General features: G+C 33.7%; 1 protein-coding gene across 8 annotated transcripts in view; it reads right to left on the bottom strand.

Moving 5' to 3' along the window:
• Positions 1 to 10,004: 10,004 nt before the first annotated feature.
• LOC106069588 (uncharacterized) overlaps positions 10,005 to 16,219 on the bottom strand; it is a 42,182-nt gene continuing 35,967 nt past the window's right edge. For 6 of the 8 annotated variants that reach the window (XM_056034284.1, XM_056034283.1, XM_056034285.1 and 3 more), the window contains 5 exons: positions 14,751 to 14,887; positions 14,285 to 14,407; positions 13,970 to 14,192; positions 13,649 to 13,815; positions 12,009 to 13,232 (listed from right to left, as the gene is read on the bottom strand). In XM_056034284.1, coding sequence (XP_055890259.1) covers positions 12,920 to 13,232; positions 13,649 to 13,815; positions 13,970 to 14,192; positions 14,285 to 14,407; positions 14,751 to 14,887 — 963 coding nt within the window. In that variant the 3' untranslated portion in view covers positions 12,009 to 12,919. The other 2 variants (XM_013229301.2, XM_013229296.2) reach the window with 2 other exon arrangements.

The raw sequence follows: 16,219 nt of genomic DNA on the forward strand, positions 1-16,219 counted from the left end.
TTTTTTTTTTAAACTTATTTATGTAAGGTTGGATTTAATACTTAGTTAGAATAGCATAAATATAAATAGATCATTAGAATTTGTGCATTAGATTTGTTGGAATTACACAAAGTAATGTCAATTTTGATGTTCTATAGCAATACCAATGAATGACATATCACAATGCAGTGCAATATCATTTGATTATATTGTGGTCTAGTTCATCAGAATACATTATGCAACTACCATTTATAGTATGAGATAATATTATAGAAAGCAAATATTAGAGCAAGTAATTATGTCACTGCTAACCATTGTCAAAAAATGTAAACTTAAACTCTAAGGCCACATCACAAGGTCCTCAGGGATTGCAAAGAACTTTCTATAGGGAACAGTATCAGGAAGAAGAAGAATAAGACAGAAAGCGATGGGAAGATAACATCATCTGTACTAACAATCGATAGCTTAGTTATAGCTAGTATGGTTTGGGTTCAGTTCGATCAGATCTAAAATTCAGGTCCGCTTCTGACACTTATGACTAGGAAATGTGCATACCCCAAGGCAGCATTCTCTCAGTAACCCCGTTTAACATTAAAATAAACAGCAAAATGGATGGAAAGGTCACGTGTGCCTGCTCCTTTCAGAACAAAACAATCTCCCGTAGACTCCCCGATGGCTGCTCCATCTTTACGTCCGAATTACATGCAATATCGCTTGCACTTATGGCCGTCAAAGCATCAGAAAGGAGGAAATTTATAATCTGCTCCGACTCCAAATCTGCATTGCAAGCTTTGGGGCGGATGAAGACTGACATTCCATTGAGCCTAAATTTTGGACCAAATAACAGCTGACCATAGGGATGTCACCTTCATCTGGATCCCTTCCCATGCACTGGTGGATCCAGGGGAGGGGGGGAGGGACGAATTTTAGTATAGAATTCACACAATTTTATACGAATTTATTACTTATGTTAATAATATAACTAATTATTTATATTTCAAACTATTTTTAGATTATTTCACCCCCCCCCCTCTAGTATGTTGGCAGATTTGGTGGGGTCGGGAGGGGGCTATGTCTTTTTCCAACCTTTACTCAATCTGATATTTTTTAAGTTAAATTTGGGACTATAACTTTTAATTTATGCTTGAATTTTATTGAATATTATTTATCGAATATTTTTTTTCGGCGGCAATCATCAAAGCCTTAATCTAAATATGTAGGGTATCTGATCGGTTTTATTTGCAATGTATTAAGGGCCTATAAATTCATATTAGAATATTTTTCAAGTACAACATTATTCAAAAAGTTCTTTTTTAATAGGATGAATAATGAGCTTTAGGTAAGGAGAATGCATTTCTTCAGTGAAGAATGCAAGAAAACGCTTTTAGCGTCAGGGCTTCGCCCCGAACTCCCATGATGAATAATAAGCTGTCAAGAGAATGTGTTTCTGCAGTGAAGAATACAAGAAAACTCTTTTGGCGTCGGGGCTTCGCCTCCAACCCCACGGATGATAATATATATATATATATATATATATACACCTAAAATATATATATATATATGTACAAAAAATTTATATATACCTAATATATATATATATATATATATATATATATATATATATATACACCTAATATATATATATATATATATATATGTACATAAAATATATATATACCTAAAATATATATATATATATACACGCTGTACGTACGTTTATGAATAGGGTTAAGGTTTGGAAAAAAATCGTCCCCCCACTCAAAGTTCTGGATCCGCCCATGTTCCTATGTGGGCATAGAGGGAAATGAAACGGCAGACAGAGAAGCAAAGAGAGCCCTAAATCAAGCAATGTCAGGAACCAAATTCCCTGCTTGGACCTGAGACAGAGTATTGTCTCTGCCACCTATCGAGAGTGGCAGGATCGGTGGAAGGCTGAGACCCACAACAATCTCAGACAGATTGTGGCGGATGTCAGGTGGCGGCCCACATTTAGGCCTAAGGGTCTGACCAGGCATGGAAGCACGACAATATCCAGACTTAGGATTGGCCACACCTACATCACTCCTTTGTGCTGAAGAGAGAGGAGCCCCCACTTTGTGAGTACTGTGACTCTCGTTTCATCGTGGAACATATCCTCATTGATTGCCCCAGATACCAGGATATTAGGGGAGAATTTTTTAGAGCGAACAACTTAAAAACACTATTCGACAATGTTGACCCTGGGAAGGTACTGGGCTTTGTCCGGGATGTGGGGTTGTCTACGAAGATTTGATTTGTGAAATTGTATACATATAATATGTACATAAGATTTTTTCTAAATTATTAAATTTTCACTACCTTTACTATTTTAACAGTGAATAGACCTTGCTTTTAATAACTTACTAAATAAAATATAGCTCTTGTGATATGAAGGGGGATTAACCTTTTAAGGATTACGGGCACGACATGGCCTAAATTGTGCCAATGTGCCAAAAAATTCAAAAACTCAAAAAAGCCCTCTAAAATTCAGGTTTGGTTCAATGTTATGAAATTAGGTAATAGCCAAACTAAGTGTATGTAAATAGGTTCTATTCTATTTAATTTATTATTTAAAACACTTGAACTTGAAATAAATAAGCTAAAATACAAATAATGTGCAACATCCTAGCTATTGCAACTTCAAACAATTTTAAACATTAAAAATTACAAATTGCTGCTAAGTACATAAAAGATCAATATTTACTCTTATTAGAAATAAGCTGTTGAACCGAATGATTGAATTCACCAAAACTGTGCACTATCTGAGTGCTTTGATACTACTTGGTATATTGAAGAATTAATTTTGTCTAACATTAAGCATCTCAATAAACAAATTCGCTACCACAAAAGACAAATAACAAGGCACAAGTGTTAAAACTTGGTATTAAGGATGACTGTCATATGCGGTTGCACAGTAGCCTTGTATAATTGTTGCCAAACTTTAAGGATGCCACACAACTATTTGCCATTAACATTTGCTTCAAGTTTGTCTTAATGTTCACAAAAGAAATAATTGACCATTCCAACTTAAGAGGGTGTTCTAGTTCCGTCCTTTTCCACTATGCTTTAAGTATTCCACCACTTCTTTTGAAGTCTTGATCATATGGTGAACTAAATCGGCACCAGGGAATTTTATAACCTTTTTAACATCTAAGTTTAGATTATGACCTGCACAAAATTCTAACATCGTCTAGCAATAAGAGAACTTCATATTACTTTCATTAATCAGTAACCTATTCCAAAATTTCATTCATTGTAGACTCTTAGAAGATTTTTAAGAATTTCAGTTTGTCTTTGCTTTTACAGCTAAACCAGTAGTAGACTCAAATAACCCAATGCACTTGTTTATATTAAGTCACTAATTGTTAATGTGATATGAAATGTATTTTAGAGATGTGCAAATTTTGATTCAGTTCAGTTAGTATAGTTCCATGGTTAGGGTAAGGAGAGTTTGTTCAGTTCAGTTCATACCGATGAGTTTCAAAGTTTGGTTTGTTTACCAGCTCTACTTCAACTTCAGCCAGTCAACCCGAATGCTGCAGAAGACAGCAAATACTTTGCATGACTGAAATGATGCTTAGGGAAGAGTCAAACAAATTTATAGAATCATGACTGTTCAACAGGCTTTATTGTGTGTAGCATATTAAACTACTACAACTGTGCCAAAATGACTTGTAACATAATAGCAGCACTAAGGAGCCTACTAAAGTTATAGAGAGAAAACGGTGTAGACAATTGTCTGAACATTTCATTTTTATTCATCATTTGTTTCAGCACTAAAGCTTCACAATCCATTCATGTTTTACTAATGTATCAATGAAAAAAGAAACAGGAGACTGGAAATTTTTTTTTTTATTTGCAGAAAAGAAAATGAAATTATAGAATACAAGAACAATTAAGGGTGAACTAAAAACAAACAAGGTTACAAAGACAGTATGTGTGGAAACACAAACTTAAAATCGGCCCCCGAAGTGGTCCACCCAGGCAGGTAAAAATGCAGGTTTCAATATTTTCAGAAAGAATATCAGAATGAAATTCTATCAAAGGCAAATGACAGGCAAATGACAGAGAAGATTGGAGAACCTGGCCTAACTGATGTCATATAATGATTATCTAATTGATCTAATTTTTTTTTGTAAAGGGTCAATCTCTTATTCAAAGCCTCAAGAAAAAAAAATTTCTGTAAAAAAAAAACACTTTTTTTTTTTAAATTCCTTTAGTTAAGTGTCCTATGGAGTAATCACACTTCGCAGTTCACGCGATAATATGAAAAACTACTTATTAATTATTGTTTTGAATTATATGCATATTAAATAATTTTTTTCTCTTAAAAAAAATCTAAAATTAATTTTTTATCAGAAAGAAAACTTTGAAAGGTCTAAAATATCATGATGTTGGATTTTCAATATCTTTTCTAGTTCCCGAGATCTAAACAGGACGGATGGACATACAGACCACACAAAACTAAGAGCGTCTATTCACCTTTCGGGGGCCGCTAAAAAATACAAGAACTACTGACTTTTTTGTTTGTATAATTTTTCATTTCAGTGTATTCTATATAATAAAAAAAAAAATCAGTGGATAAACAATGATTATACTGAACACAAACATGATTTACGAGAATGTAGCCTATAAGTTTTGAAAAATAATATTTTTTTAAATATAATAATTTGAGACCATACAAGGGCAGAATGTTATTCCAAAGCACATAGTTCAGCTTCAAATCATTAAATATGTTTTATTGTTGTTGTTTTTTTATATACATTTTTATTGTCATAGGCTAAAATCATATTGTGAAATTTCATAAATATTTTGCTAGTAGTCTGAATTCAAAATATATTTAAAATTATTGTATTTAACAAAAAAATAGAATTAATACTCGAGCTTTCCACATTAGAGTTAGTGTAGACTAAACTTTGATCTGATTTTCTTAGTCAAGAAAAATAATTGTAGACTTTATTTGGAAAGCTTTTCACTTTCGCATTGCACATTTGTGAAATTAAATGTCTACTTTCTCTAAAGGATAGAGGTAATAAAGTTAGGAAACAAAATGATGGGATTTTATGCGACTTGCTATTTGTCCAGTTTGATGCGTTTATAACCAGCACTTACCAACACATTTTAGTCAAAGTTACAATCATCAAAGAAAGCTGCATTTTATTCAAATCTGGAATGAAAAACCTCCTTGAGTATCTTTTGGTTTTTAATTCTATCTCTAGGAAAGTAAAGGTATATGGCTGATCACATTGTGTTCAAATAACATTAGGAAACTTAATTTCAATCTTTACACCTAGTGTGTTGTAAATAAAATTATCATGTTCATCTTTATTTCAATTAAGTTCATCTTTATTTCAATTATGGTTGACTTGGTTGCCTCCCTCAAGGGAGAACAAGACTTTTTTTTTTTTTTAAAGGACCAAAACTCTCCTGTGTTCACTTTGCTGTTAGAAATCAATCTTCGTGTTTGAATGAAGTAAGAGAAACATGACTTAGTTTTACAAAAAAATTATTTTAATTTTAGTGATGTTTCATCTTCTAAGTATTGTCTTTCATAGTGTTTTCTTGAGAGATCTTATATAATACAGACGTTACTTCATAAAAGAAGAGGATTACGTGTTGATTGTTGTTTATATGAGTATCTTGAATGATTCCCCTTGACTAAGGGAGTGAATGTTGTAATGTTATGTGTCATGCGTGTTAACACTGTGTGTAAATAAATTCACCTAGGAATCTGGCGTTATAGAGTTGGCGTTCTTTATTAAGTGTAGCGTTCATAGTTTAACAAGTGGTAGCACAGCTGTAAGTAAAATTATTTACATTACCGATCCTATTTGGAGTACTACTGGTTACTAGGATAGAGATCCCATCATTCTTTAAAGAAAAGCCATACGAATTATATAAACATAAAAGAGTTACTCGCATGGAATGAAATTACCGACCTGAAAGAAGATAAAAGAGCGATAGCCATTGCCCTTTCACCACCACAAAACAGTGAATCAGGGATCAGAGAGAAAGTGTTCGAACAATTAGACCTATCAGAGCTCAAATGACGGGAATGCTTCGCGAGACTTTTGAAGTTTCTAGACAATAACTTGGCCAAAGACGACCTCGCACAGAGCATTCGCAAATTGGACGAGTTCGAAGATTTTAAACAGGAGCATACAGGATTTCATAGCAGAATTTGATACAAAATATAGAAGAATTGAAAAGAAAAAGATGAAGCTGTTACCACAGATTCTGGCCTTCAAGTTACCAAGGAAGGCAAGAATAACTCGAAACGAAAAGATGCTTGTTTGGACTGGAATGAATCGCGCCAATAGGGAGAGAAGAAAGTCAACTGAAAGACCAAGAGGCATGTATCAAACTTGAGCCAACGTTTTCAGCTGAAAATGAAGAAGAAGCTTTATGGGAAGCAGGATAACAAAGGCATGAAAACTTCAGTAGCTTTGGAAGACGAGAAGATCAGACCAAATGTAACTATAAGCCTTAAGTTGGACATCAGGTGAGAGGTGGGGAACAAGGAAGAGGTGGTAACCGAGGTTTTGGACTTCCAAAAGTTCAACGAAGTTTGAAAAATATAAACCCAGTTGGTCCCGATGGAAATGTCCTAACATGTGGATCATATAGACATCTTTTGCCCAAATGCCCAGACAGTAGGGAAAACATACCGAAAAGGGTCAATGTTTTGGACCAGGAAGAAAAAGCCTGTCTGTTCACTGGAAATCGCAAAGATGAAACTTCTCAATTTGGACAGCGCATGCAGTAGTACAGTGTGTGGAATGACATGGTTGGAGGCATTTTTGGGCTCTTTAGATGAAGAGGACCGCAACAAAGTGAAGTTAAGAGAAGGTCACAGAATGTTTAAGTTTGGTGGTGGGACAATAATAAAATCAAAAGGTGAATATGAGTTAACTGTCACGCACAGTTACGGTGGCTGGAAAGAAGGTTACACTTGTGACTGATTCTGTAGAAACAGACATACTATTATTACTCTCCAGATCTGCTATGAAATCAGCAGGAGTAAAAATGGATTTAGAAAATGATACAGCTGTGATATTTGGAAAAGAGGTTGCCTTAAACTTAACATAATCTGGTCATTATTGCATCCCAATTGACAAATCAGAAACAATTCATATTGAAGAGGTCAACACAATAAAAGCATTCGACGAAAAACGCAAGGCAACTATTAGAAAACTACATAGACAGTTTGCACACCCTCCGATGGATAGACTTAAGGCTTTACTTCAAGACGCTAACATTTGGTGCGAAGATTTTGAAGAGGAATTTACAGATATAGAAAGAAGCTGTGAACTGCGCAAAGTATTTGCCAAGACACCATCTCGACCTGTAGTGGCTTTTCCTATGGCCAGAGACTTTAATGAAATAGTTGCAATGGATCTCAAACAGTACAAAGATCAATGGATACTGCACATGGTTGATATGTGGTCAAGGTACAGTGTTTCTGTACTAATCAACCGGAAAAAAAACGTCTAATGTCATTGATGCCTTGATGACAAACTGGGTAGGAATATTTGGAGTGATGAAGGCGTTAATGACGGATAATGGCGACGAGTTCACTTCTGATGAGCTTCGAGAAGTAGCATCAATCCTGAGCATTCAAGTTGGTACTACTGCAGCTTTCAGTCCATATCGGAATGGATTGTGTGAACGAGTCCACGCTATTACCGATCACAAGCTAATGAAACTTGAGGTCGAAAATTCAGACGTAGATCTGGAAACTCTCTTATTCTGGGCAAATATGGCTAAAAACTCTTTGCAAATGAGAAATGGTTATAGTAGCCATCAGCCTGTGTTTGGGAGAAACCCCTAATTTACCAAACATTCTTCAGACAAAACTACCAGCTTCAGCTTTCATAAACACCTGTCCGCTCTCCACGAGGCACGTAAAGCTTACATTCAATCAGAGTCAAGTGAAAGAATACGACGAGCCCTGCGTTCTAAAGTTTGAGCATCAGAGCAGGTGTTTCAAAATGGTGACAAAGTGTTTTACAAGCATGAAGGCAAAGAGAGATGGTTAGGACCCGGAAAGGTGGTATTTCAAGATGGAAAAGTTGTTTTTGTGAGACATGTCAGAGTGGCACCAAACAGACTTTATAAAGCGAGCGTGGAGGAGGAAGAGAGTACAGAAGATAGTGAATAGAAAACAAAAACGATTCATGACGTCGTCAAGAGTGGTGTAAGCGAAATATTTGATGTAGATAGTGAAATTATTAGTGATGAAAGTAACACAAGGACAGACATTCGTTCTGTAACTTGTTTGAAGCCAAATGAACAAATAGAATACAGAATAGACGAATAAGAACAATGGACAAAAGCCAACATTCTCGGAAGAGCAGACAAAGCCATAGGAAATTATAAATATTGGTATAACATAGAAAATAATGTGGACAAAGAAAGAAAAAGTATAAACCTTGAACGAATTGAGTGGAAATATTCAAGGGAGACAATAGCGACAATGTATGTTTATCAATGGTTAAATCAAGCAAAGAGATAGATGAAGCCGAACTATTGGAGTTACTGAAATTAAAACAGTTTGAAACATATGAAGAGGTTGAAGACTGTGGACAAAATGCTATTTCCACACGTTGGGTTATAACAATGAAAAATGGTTCGCCGAAAGCACGTCTTGTAAGAGGTTTTGAAGATCAAGACTAATACCAAAAGATAGTCCGACTGTTGGCAGAAGCTCCATGAGAATTTTTTTTTGGCAATTGTGGCTAGTAAACAATGGCAGATTAAAACAACAGACATCAAATCTGCGTTTTTACAAGGAAAGCCCAGGGATAGAGATGTACATATTATACCACCAAAAGAGAGTAATACTCCAAGTAAAGTTGTTTGGAAACTAAGTATGGGCTATATGGACTCATGGATGGTGCAAGACAATTCTATTTAAGTGTCAAAGAAGAGCTTATTGAACTTGGTTGCAAACAGTCAAATCTTGATCCAGCACTGTTCACATTAATGACTGATGGAGATGTATGTGGCATCATTTGTTGCCACGTCGACGATTTTCTTCATGCTGGCAATGACGTCTTTGAGAAGACTATGTGTGAATTGCGTCACAGATTTGTGGCAGGAAAAATAGAAGAGCGAAATTTTAATTACATCGGATTCGACATCAGACAAGTCACAGATGGGATCATCCTGGACCACACAGCGTGCATCGAAAAAACTTGATCGCCCATAGCTAGACCCAGCAAGATGTTTGCAAAAGGACTTGCAGTTGAATGATGCAATGATGTTTAGAAAACTCATTGGCCAGTTAAATTGGGTCGTTCAAGGCTCCAGACCTGATATGGCTTTTGAGTTAGTTGATCTCAGCACAAAGTTAAACAAGGCTTTGGTTACGGACCTAATGCGAGCAATAAAAGTCATCGGAAAGCTAAAGGACTTAAGACCCATACAGTTGTATAGAGGTCTAAATGGAAAATCCGAAAAAGACTGGAAGCTGCTTCTGTTCTGTGATGCCGCCTTGGGTAATCTTAGTGGTGGTACAGGAAGCCCAAGTGCCCATATTGTATGGATTAAAGACAGAGACGGGCATTGTTGTCCAAATTTTTTGGAAAGCCTCGAAGATCAAAAGGGTAGTGAGATCTACCAAAGCTGCTGAGGCATTAGGCTTGCAAGAAGGCCTAGAGTCTACCATCTTTTACAGAACTGCAATAGAAGAACTCTGTGGTGTTGAGAAACAGTCGTTGCCTATCACAGTTTTCATTGACAACAGAAGTGTCATTGAAGCGTTGCAGACCACCAAGCTAGTGGAAGACAAAAGGCTGCGTATTGACATTGCTTCCATCAATGAGATGCACAGGACTGAAAGAATTGAAATTCGCTGGTGTCTTGGGAGAGCACAACTAGCTAATATGATGACCAAACGAGGCGCATCGGGACTTCTACTTCTGACCTTACTGCAAGAAGGAAGACTCCCTGATGAGTTTGTGTAAACAGCACTGTTATTTCATTTTTTTCCCACCATATTTTTGTTTCTAGTTTTATGAACAATGACACGAAGAGAAAAAAAAAGAAGAAATAAATAAATAAAATAAAACTGACTTTGTATGTTTGAGTTATTTTGCTTAACACAACTCGTCTACATTGTAGGCCTACTATTGTCATGTATTAAATACATTATAATATGTACTATGCTATTTCTAAATTGATTTCTTCCATTTTTCCTGATTCTGGTTTTTCGCCTTTAAAGTTAAAAAAAAAGAATGAGTGAGAAAAAGAAAAGAGAAATTGTAATGAATGTTGACATTGTTTATAGGAGTAGCTTGAATGATTCCCCTTGACTAAGGGAGTGAATGTTGTAATGTCATGTGTGTTAACACATGTGTAAAAAATTCACTCATGAATCTGGGGTTACAGTGTTGGCGTTGTTTATTAAGTGTAGCTTTCCTGCAAGAAGATTTTTTTACAATATAGGCCTGCTACAAGATGTCTTGCTGAACAAGATGTATACTCTACTGCTTAAAGGACTCTAACTAGAGTATCTTCTTAATTTCAATTTATTTGACCTGGGATTTCCTTACTAGGAGAAATAGTGTATTATGGATACCTGACGAATACATTTCTGAAGCTCAGAATGCAGGATGTCACTTGGCTGTTCCCAATTATTGATTTACAGGGATGTTACTAGTAAGAGTTTGAGAAACGCTGATGCAGACAAAAATGATACTTAACTTTGGCAAAAACCTAATAGTCATAAAACATATATGTGTTTTATATTGTATCATTTTTATGATAATTTGTTATATTTAAATAGATAAATAAAATAGATCAATATAAAAATTGCACATAAACACATGTCATAATTTTTGGGTAGAAGAAGCAAGATAAAATTTTCTTTTCACAGATGATAGATATTCTGTCTTTATTATGAAATTTATACCAAAAGAAATGTTAGTTTTAGTATTATGTTTGATTAAAATAAAAAAAGTTATTCAAACAATTCTATTTAATATTTGCCAGTATGTTAACATAAAAGAAGTAAATAAAATTAAAAGAAAACTAGACTAACTTGTTAGATTCAAATTTTCCTCATCAGAAACATAACAATTATGGCAAGCATTTAATAAGGTAGGTCATTCAAAAAGGTTGGTAGGCCTATGCGAGTTTCATCTAATTAAAGGTAAAGAAATTAGAGACCTGTAATCATTTAAATCTAGTAAAAAAAATCTTTTTTTTTTTAAATAGAACAAAGAAAAATATTTTAAATCAACTGTTTTCACACTGGTCAAGACATCAAACAACTGAACAAGAATTTTTAGATATAAATACTGATTAGATCAAAACTGCTTCATTTTAAAGGCTTGTGTAGCTTAGATCCAAAAAATATCACATAGTATAGTTACTATCGAAACTTGTCCATGGCAATTCCTTATAGCCCTCTGGTGCTCTACCATCGGATTGTTGGGTTTACACTATTTCTTTCAGCTGTTGCATATAAAAATATCACAGGGTGAACCGTCAATTACAATAAAGGTTGAAACTAAAGTTGTTAAGAGGGAAATATGCAGACATCATGGCCTAAACATTTAAATACTTATTATCTTTAGTTTTTAACTCACTATATTTTACAATCTACTAGTTAGATATCCTTCTATTACCACAAGGTTGTGGTATTAGTTAAGATAATAGATCTTTTTTTTATTCAATGTAATAAGAAATGGAGAGACAATTCAATAATAGTTTGTAAACAAAACAAAGTCATTTCAATATGTTTGAAGTGCTGAAAAGATTATGCAAATTTGTTAGTGGCAAACAAATGCTAAGAAAAACAAATGAGTTAGTATATATAAACAATTTGCACAATATATGCAAAACATTATTTCAGCTATTTAGGAAACTTGTAAAAACTCTTATTGGGGAGGTAGAGGATTTGGCTACATCACAGGTTTTGGTGTCACACAAGGAAGGTAGCATGGAATCACACAGTGTTTTGTAGAAGGTAGTAAAGATTCACACATGGATTCTGCTCTGTAAAATATAAACAATTTTTATGAATATTTAAATCACTAAAAGTAGTTGTCCTTTTTTTATTTTTTGCATTACCAAAATATTTTTAGACTAAAAAACCTCATGATTTAGTCTCAATCCATTGTAAGGGAATGTATTTTTATTTCCATATTCTAAATGTGAAAAGATGGATCCAGGCATTAGAGTTATTGTTCTTAGTTTAACCTAAGTAACTAAATATTTAAAAAAAAAAAGATCTAGCATGCATGTATAATAATCATTTTAAAGCATTCTTAGGATAAGTAGGTTTATAAAGGTTTATAAACTAAAGTGACTATTTATGTATCTAGTTTCTGGCTAAAATATCAAGCTGTAAAATCTTTTCCAAAAGCAAATTTATAGAAACAAATTATTATGGAATTGGATTTTAAAATCTTTCCAGAAAAGATTTTACAATGTCTAATAAAATGCATGAAAAAAAAAATGAAAGGCCGTTTACAGTGTGATAGTAAGATTCATAGTGATTTACAAAGCAAGTGAGCAGTGTATTTGGGATCAGTGTATTTTTCAAAACACAGGTAGCACACATGAACAGAGACTAGGTGTAAAGCTTCAACAGCGAGTCTTTATGAACAATGTGCAAACCTGTTCCAAGAGATTAATTCATCCCAGAAAATGTTTTGACTCAATTATTTTATCTATTTTAACTACCGGTACCAGAAAATATGTATGAAGATGTGAAATTAAGTCAGTGCACCTAAACCCCTAAAAGTCAAATGAATTCAAATTCAGTCAATGAGAAAAACAAGTGTTAGAAATACATTCAGATTTTAAAGAGTAAAAGTGACAGTCTTCATTTATTTGGGAACAGATCTTCACATCAATTGGTTACTGCCTCTTATAATGCTGAATAATCAAGCACATAGTCTAGTGCCACTAATTAAGACTTATAACCTTCAGGGCTGTTTACCTGTGAGTGGTCAGTCTGACAAATTATTTTATGACCTTTCTTCCAGGCCTCTTTCTGGCAAACCACACCACAGTACCAGGCTCGCTTACATTGACCACAAGCTAAAAATTTCTTCCCATCTTGAGCCTTAAGATGGCAGTTAGTGCATTCATTAGGCTGTTCTCCTTCAAACTCACACCGCTGACATGAACACCAAAAATTGAAGGATTTATATAACCAAGCTTTTCGTAGTAATTTTGGCATAGCAGTGTCTATATAAGTTATGCAGATCTCTTCTTCTTTTCTAAAATTGGAAATGTAAATATTTGATATTATTATTTATTACAATACAACCATAATACTAAACATAAAGCAGCTTTAAATCGATTAAAAATGTTGAAAATATAAATATTATAATAATAGTATTTAACTAAATTTAGGATATGAAATTCATGAAGATCTAGAAAATAATAAGTCATCATATAACATTTATGAACAGTAAAAAAATTGGGGAGTTTTTAAGTTTTTAGTTTGTTCTGAAAACCTTCTTGACAAAACACAAATAAAGTAAATTTACTGTGACTTTAGGTACTGTACTCTGAACTATTTTTTAAATATATATATTTTTTATTGATAATATTTTTGCCTCAGTTTGCTATTAACAACAACAGTCTATTTCAGAATCTTGTATTTATTGTCAAAAAATAAGAAATAGCTTACTTGATATCTCGTTTAGCTATCATCTGTATCCCTGGGCGGCCATTAATGTCTAAGTCACAAACCTCAGCATTATTAAAGCAAGAATGATTACTGCATGCATGCAAAGGACACATAGCTGCAAACTGGGCCTCTGGTGGTCTTTCTGTCAAGTATTTCAACATACCAATCTAGAAAAAAAAAAGAGTAAAAAATAATATACCTCAAAAAAAAAATTTCTCTGCTAATTGGATGTAGTTAATGTGAACAACCTTTGTTTAAGCCTTTTGCTGTTGTTTTAAGTATTCATTAAGCTTAAGTCACAAAAAGAAACTTGAAACCTACAGCTCTGATGTCTTCCTTGATGTTATCCATAAATTTATGATATGGTGTGATTGATGGTGAAAAACACTGCAGATTGCAAGCAGCTTGGTAATAGCGACCATTAAATTCTTCTTCTGTTATATTAAATTTTAAACCTCCTCCACAAGTAGCAAATACAGATTGAAACACTGGCAATATATGAGGCATACGTTTGATAGCAGGCATGGTACCATAGGCAATGAATCTAAAACAGAAAATTGTTAGAAAATTTAAATCTAAATATTTCTGTTGACCAATATTTTATTATTTACAACAGAGACAACTATCAACAATGACCTTCTAAATGGTGCTTTTGCTTTAGCCCAATGTTCTGTTGTTGGCTCTGTGAGACCATCTTTAGTCATCATATCTTGAGCTTGAGATGCAATAATGGCCCAAATTTTAACCAAAATCATTGGGCTGAAAATAAAAAGATAAAAAAAAGGAATGTAGCTGGAGAAATCCTACTTTAGACGTGTACCTTGATCATTAAAGACAACAAAATCCCTACAATCTAAAATGCAAGCTAAACTTATTTCTTAAGGCATAATGAAAAAAGAAAAAAGCCAGATTTAGAATAGAACAGAAATTAGAAAAAATAATAGCTCTCTATATTTTATAGAGCAATCTCAATGCTACAGCTCATTGCAAATACAAATTCTAAATACTGGTACCAACCTTTTAGTCTCTTTTAATCTCAGCTTGCACTACCCTATGTATTCTAAAAAAAATCTAATACTCACAGTTCAAACTAACATATTACCTGTAGTGTCCTCCCCATATCTCAGTCCATTGTCCATCATCAGTGTACCCATAACCTTTGGTTTGACAAATAGAATAAATCTTTGCTGCTGCTGGGTTCAAACTTGGACAAATGATACGATGGTATGTATCCCAAGCCTCAGAGAAAAGAAGAAAGCTTTTTTTTTTCTGATTTTACACATTATAAAAACAGAAAGTCATCTTAAAAAAACTTTTTTTGGACTCTAAACCTGATTTCTTGAAGTTTTTAAAAAAATAAATGCTTGAAGATATTGTTGGCTGGCCATGGGGCAATATATCTTAGTCTTATGTGACTAGTATTGGTAGCTATTTAAAGATGTGTGCTTCTTCTTCAATGCCCTATTGATATTTTCAGTAATTTCTTTTATACTCTTCTAGTAATCATGTTCATTATGTCTGAACAGTGTGCTAATTAATATGGTAAATTTCCAAAACTAAGTTGTGTAGAAGTAAAAACTGGTCAGAATTCATTTGTTTTTTCAGCAGGGGATCAAAAGAATTCAGTAGAAAGTATAGGAAGAAAGCAAGTTATGTAATCTTTTGAAATAGATTGGAATCCAGATAATTTAAACTTGCACAAAACAAAATTCTGCATTTGAATTTGTTTCATTGTTTGGGTTTTTAACATTCTTTGTTATTTGAAGAAAGTGATTCATTTGAAATCTTCATTCCCAGTTCCTGATTTAAAAAATAATAAAATTTTCAGTATCTATTTCAATTACTCATTACAAACCAACAGGTTTACTCTGTGAAACACTTTGTCAAAACAAAAGCAAAAATGATTTGTAAAAAGTTTAACCATAAAATACAAAATACCCTAATGTTTGAGAACTACCCCAACCAAGGAATTAACTTTATACATATCCATATTATTCTGTTATTTCCCTTGTTGAAATGTAATTTGATTGATAATTTAAAGTCACTCCATATTCCCTACCACTGCATAAGAAAATATTAAATCATTCTTTCTTAGCAATATTTGACAATAGCCTATGAAATGATAACTAAAAACAAGAAAATGTAATCTGCTAGTATTTGCTTAAAACATTTCAAATGCTGAAAAAAAAATTATAAAACAATTTGGTAAAACCTTTACACTAGGACTGGTTACTGTAAAGGTTCATGAGAAACATTGGAATGAAAAGGAAAAATGTACTATTCTGGATCCTAAATAAAAACCATGGCCAGGGACTGGCAACAAGCAACATATTATGGAGCCACCTGTTGCCACCTTGACAAATAAAAATGCCACAGTACTTTTGACAAAATTTTTTAAAATGGTAATATTTATGAAGGTATATAAGCATTTAGTAGAGGAAGAATATGGTGTGCTAAGAACAGGAGAGTTGCTAGTTGGCCTGATGGTATGCAGGGGCATTTGGTGCGCAGATTGGTGCCAAGGTCAGTCAGTGACCAAGGGTTGTAATAACTGATATCAAATGGGGCTTT

This window comes from Biomphalaria glabrata, chromosome 7 (genome assembly GCF_947242115.1).
Source record: "Biomphalaria glabrata chromosome 7, xgBioGlab47.1, whole genome shotgun sequence".
Lineage (NCBI taxonomy): Eukaryota > Metazoa > Mollusca > Gastropoda > Planorbidae > Biomphalaria > Biomphalaria glabrata.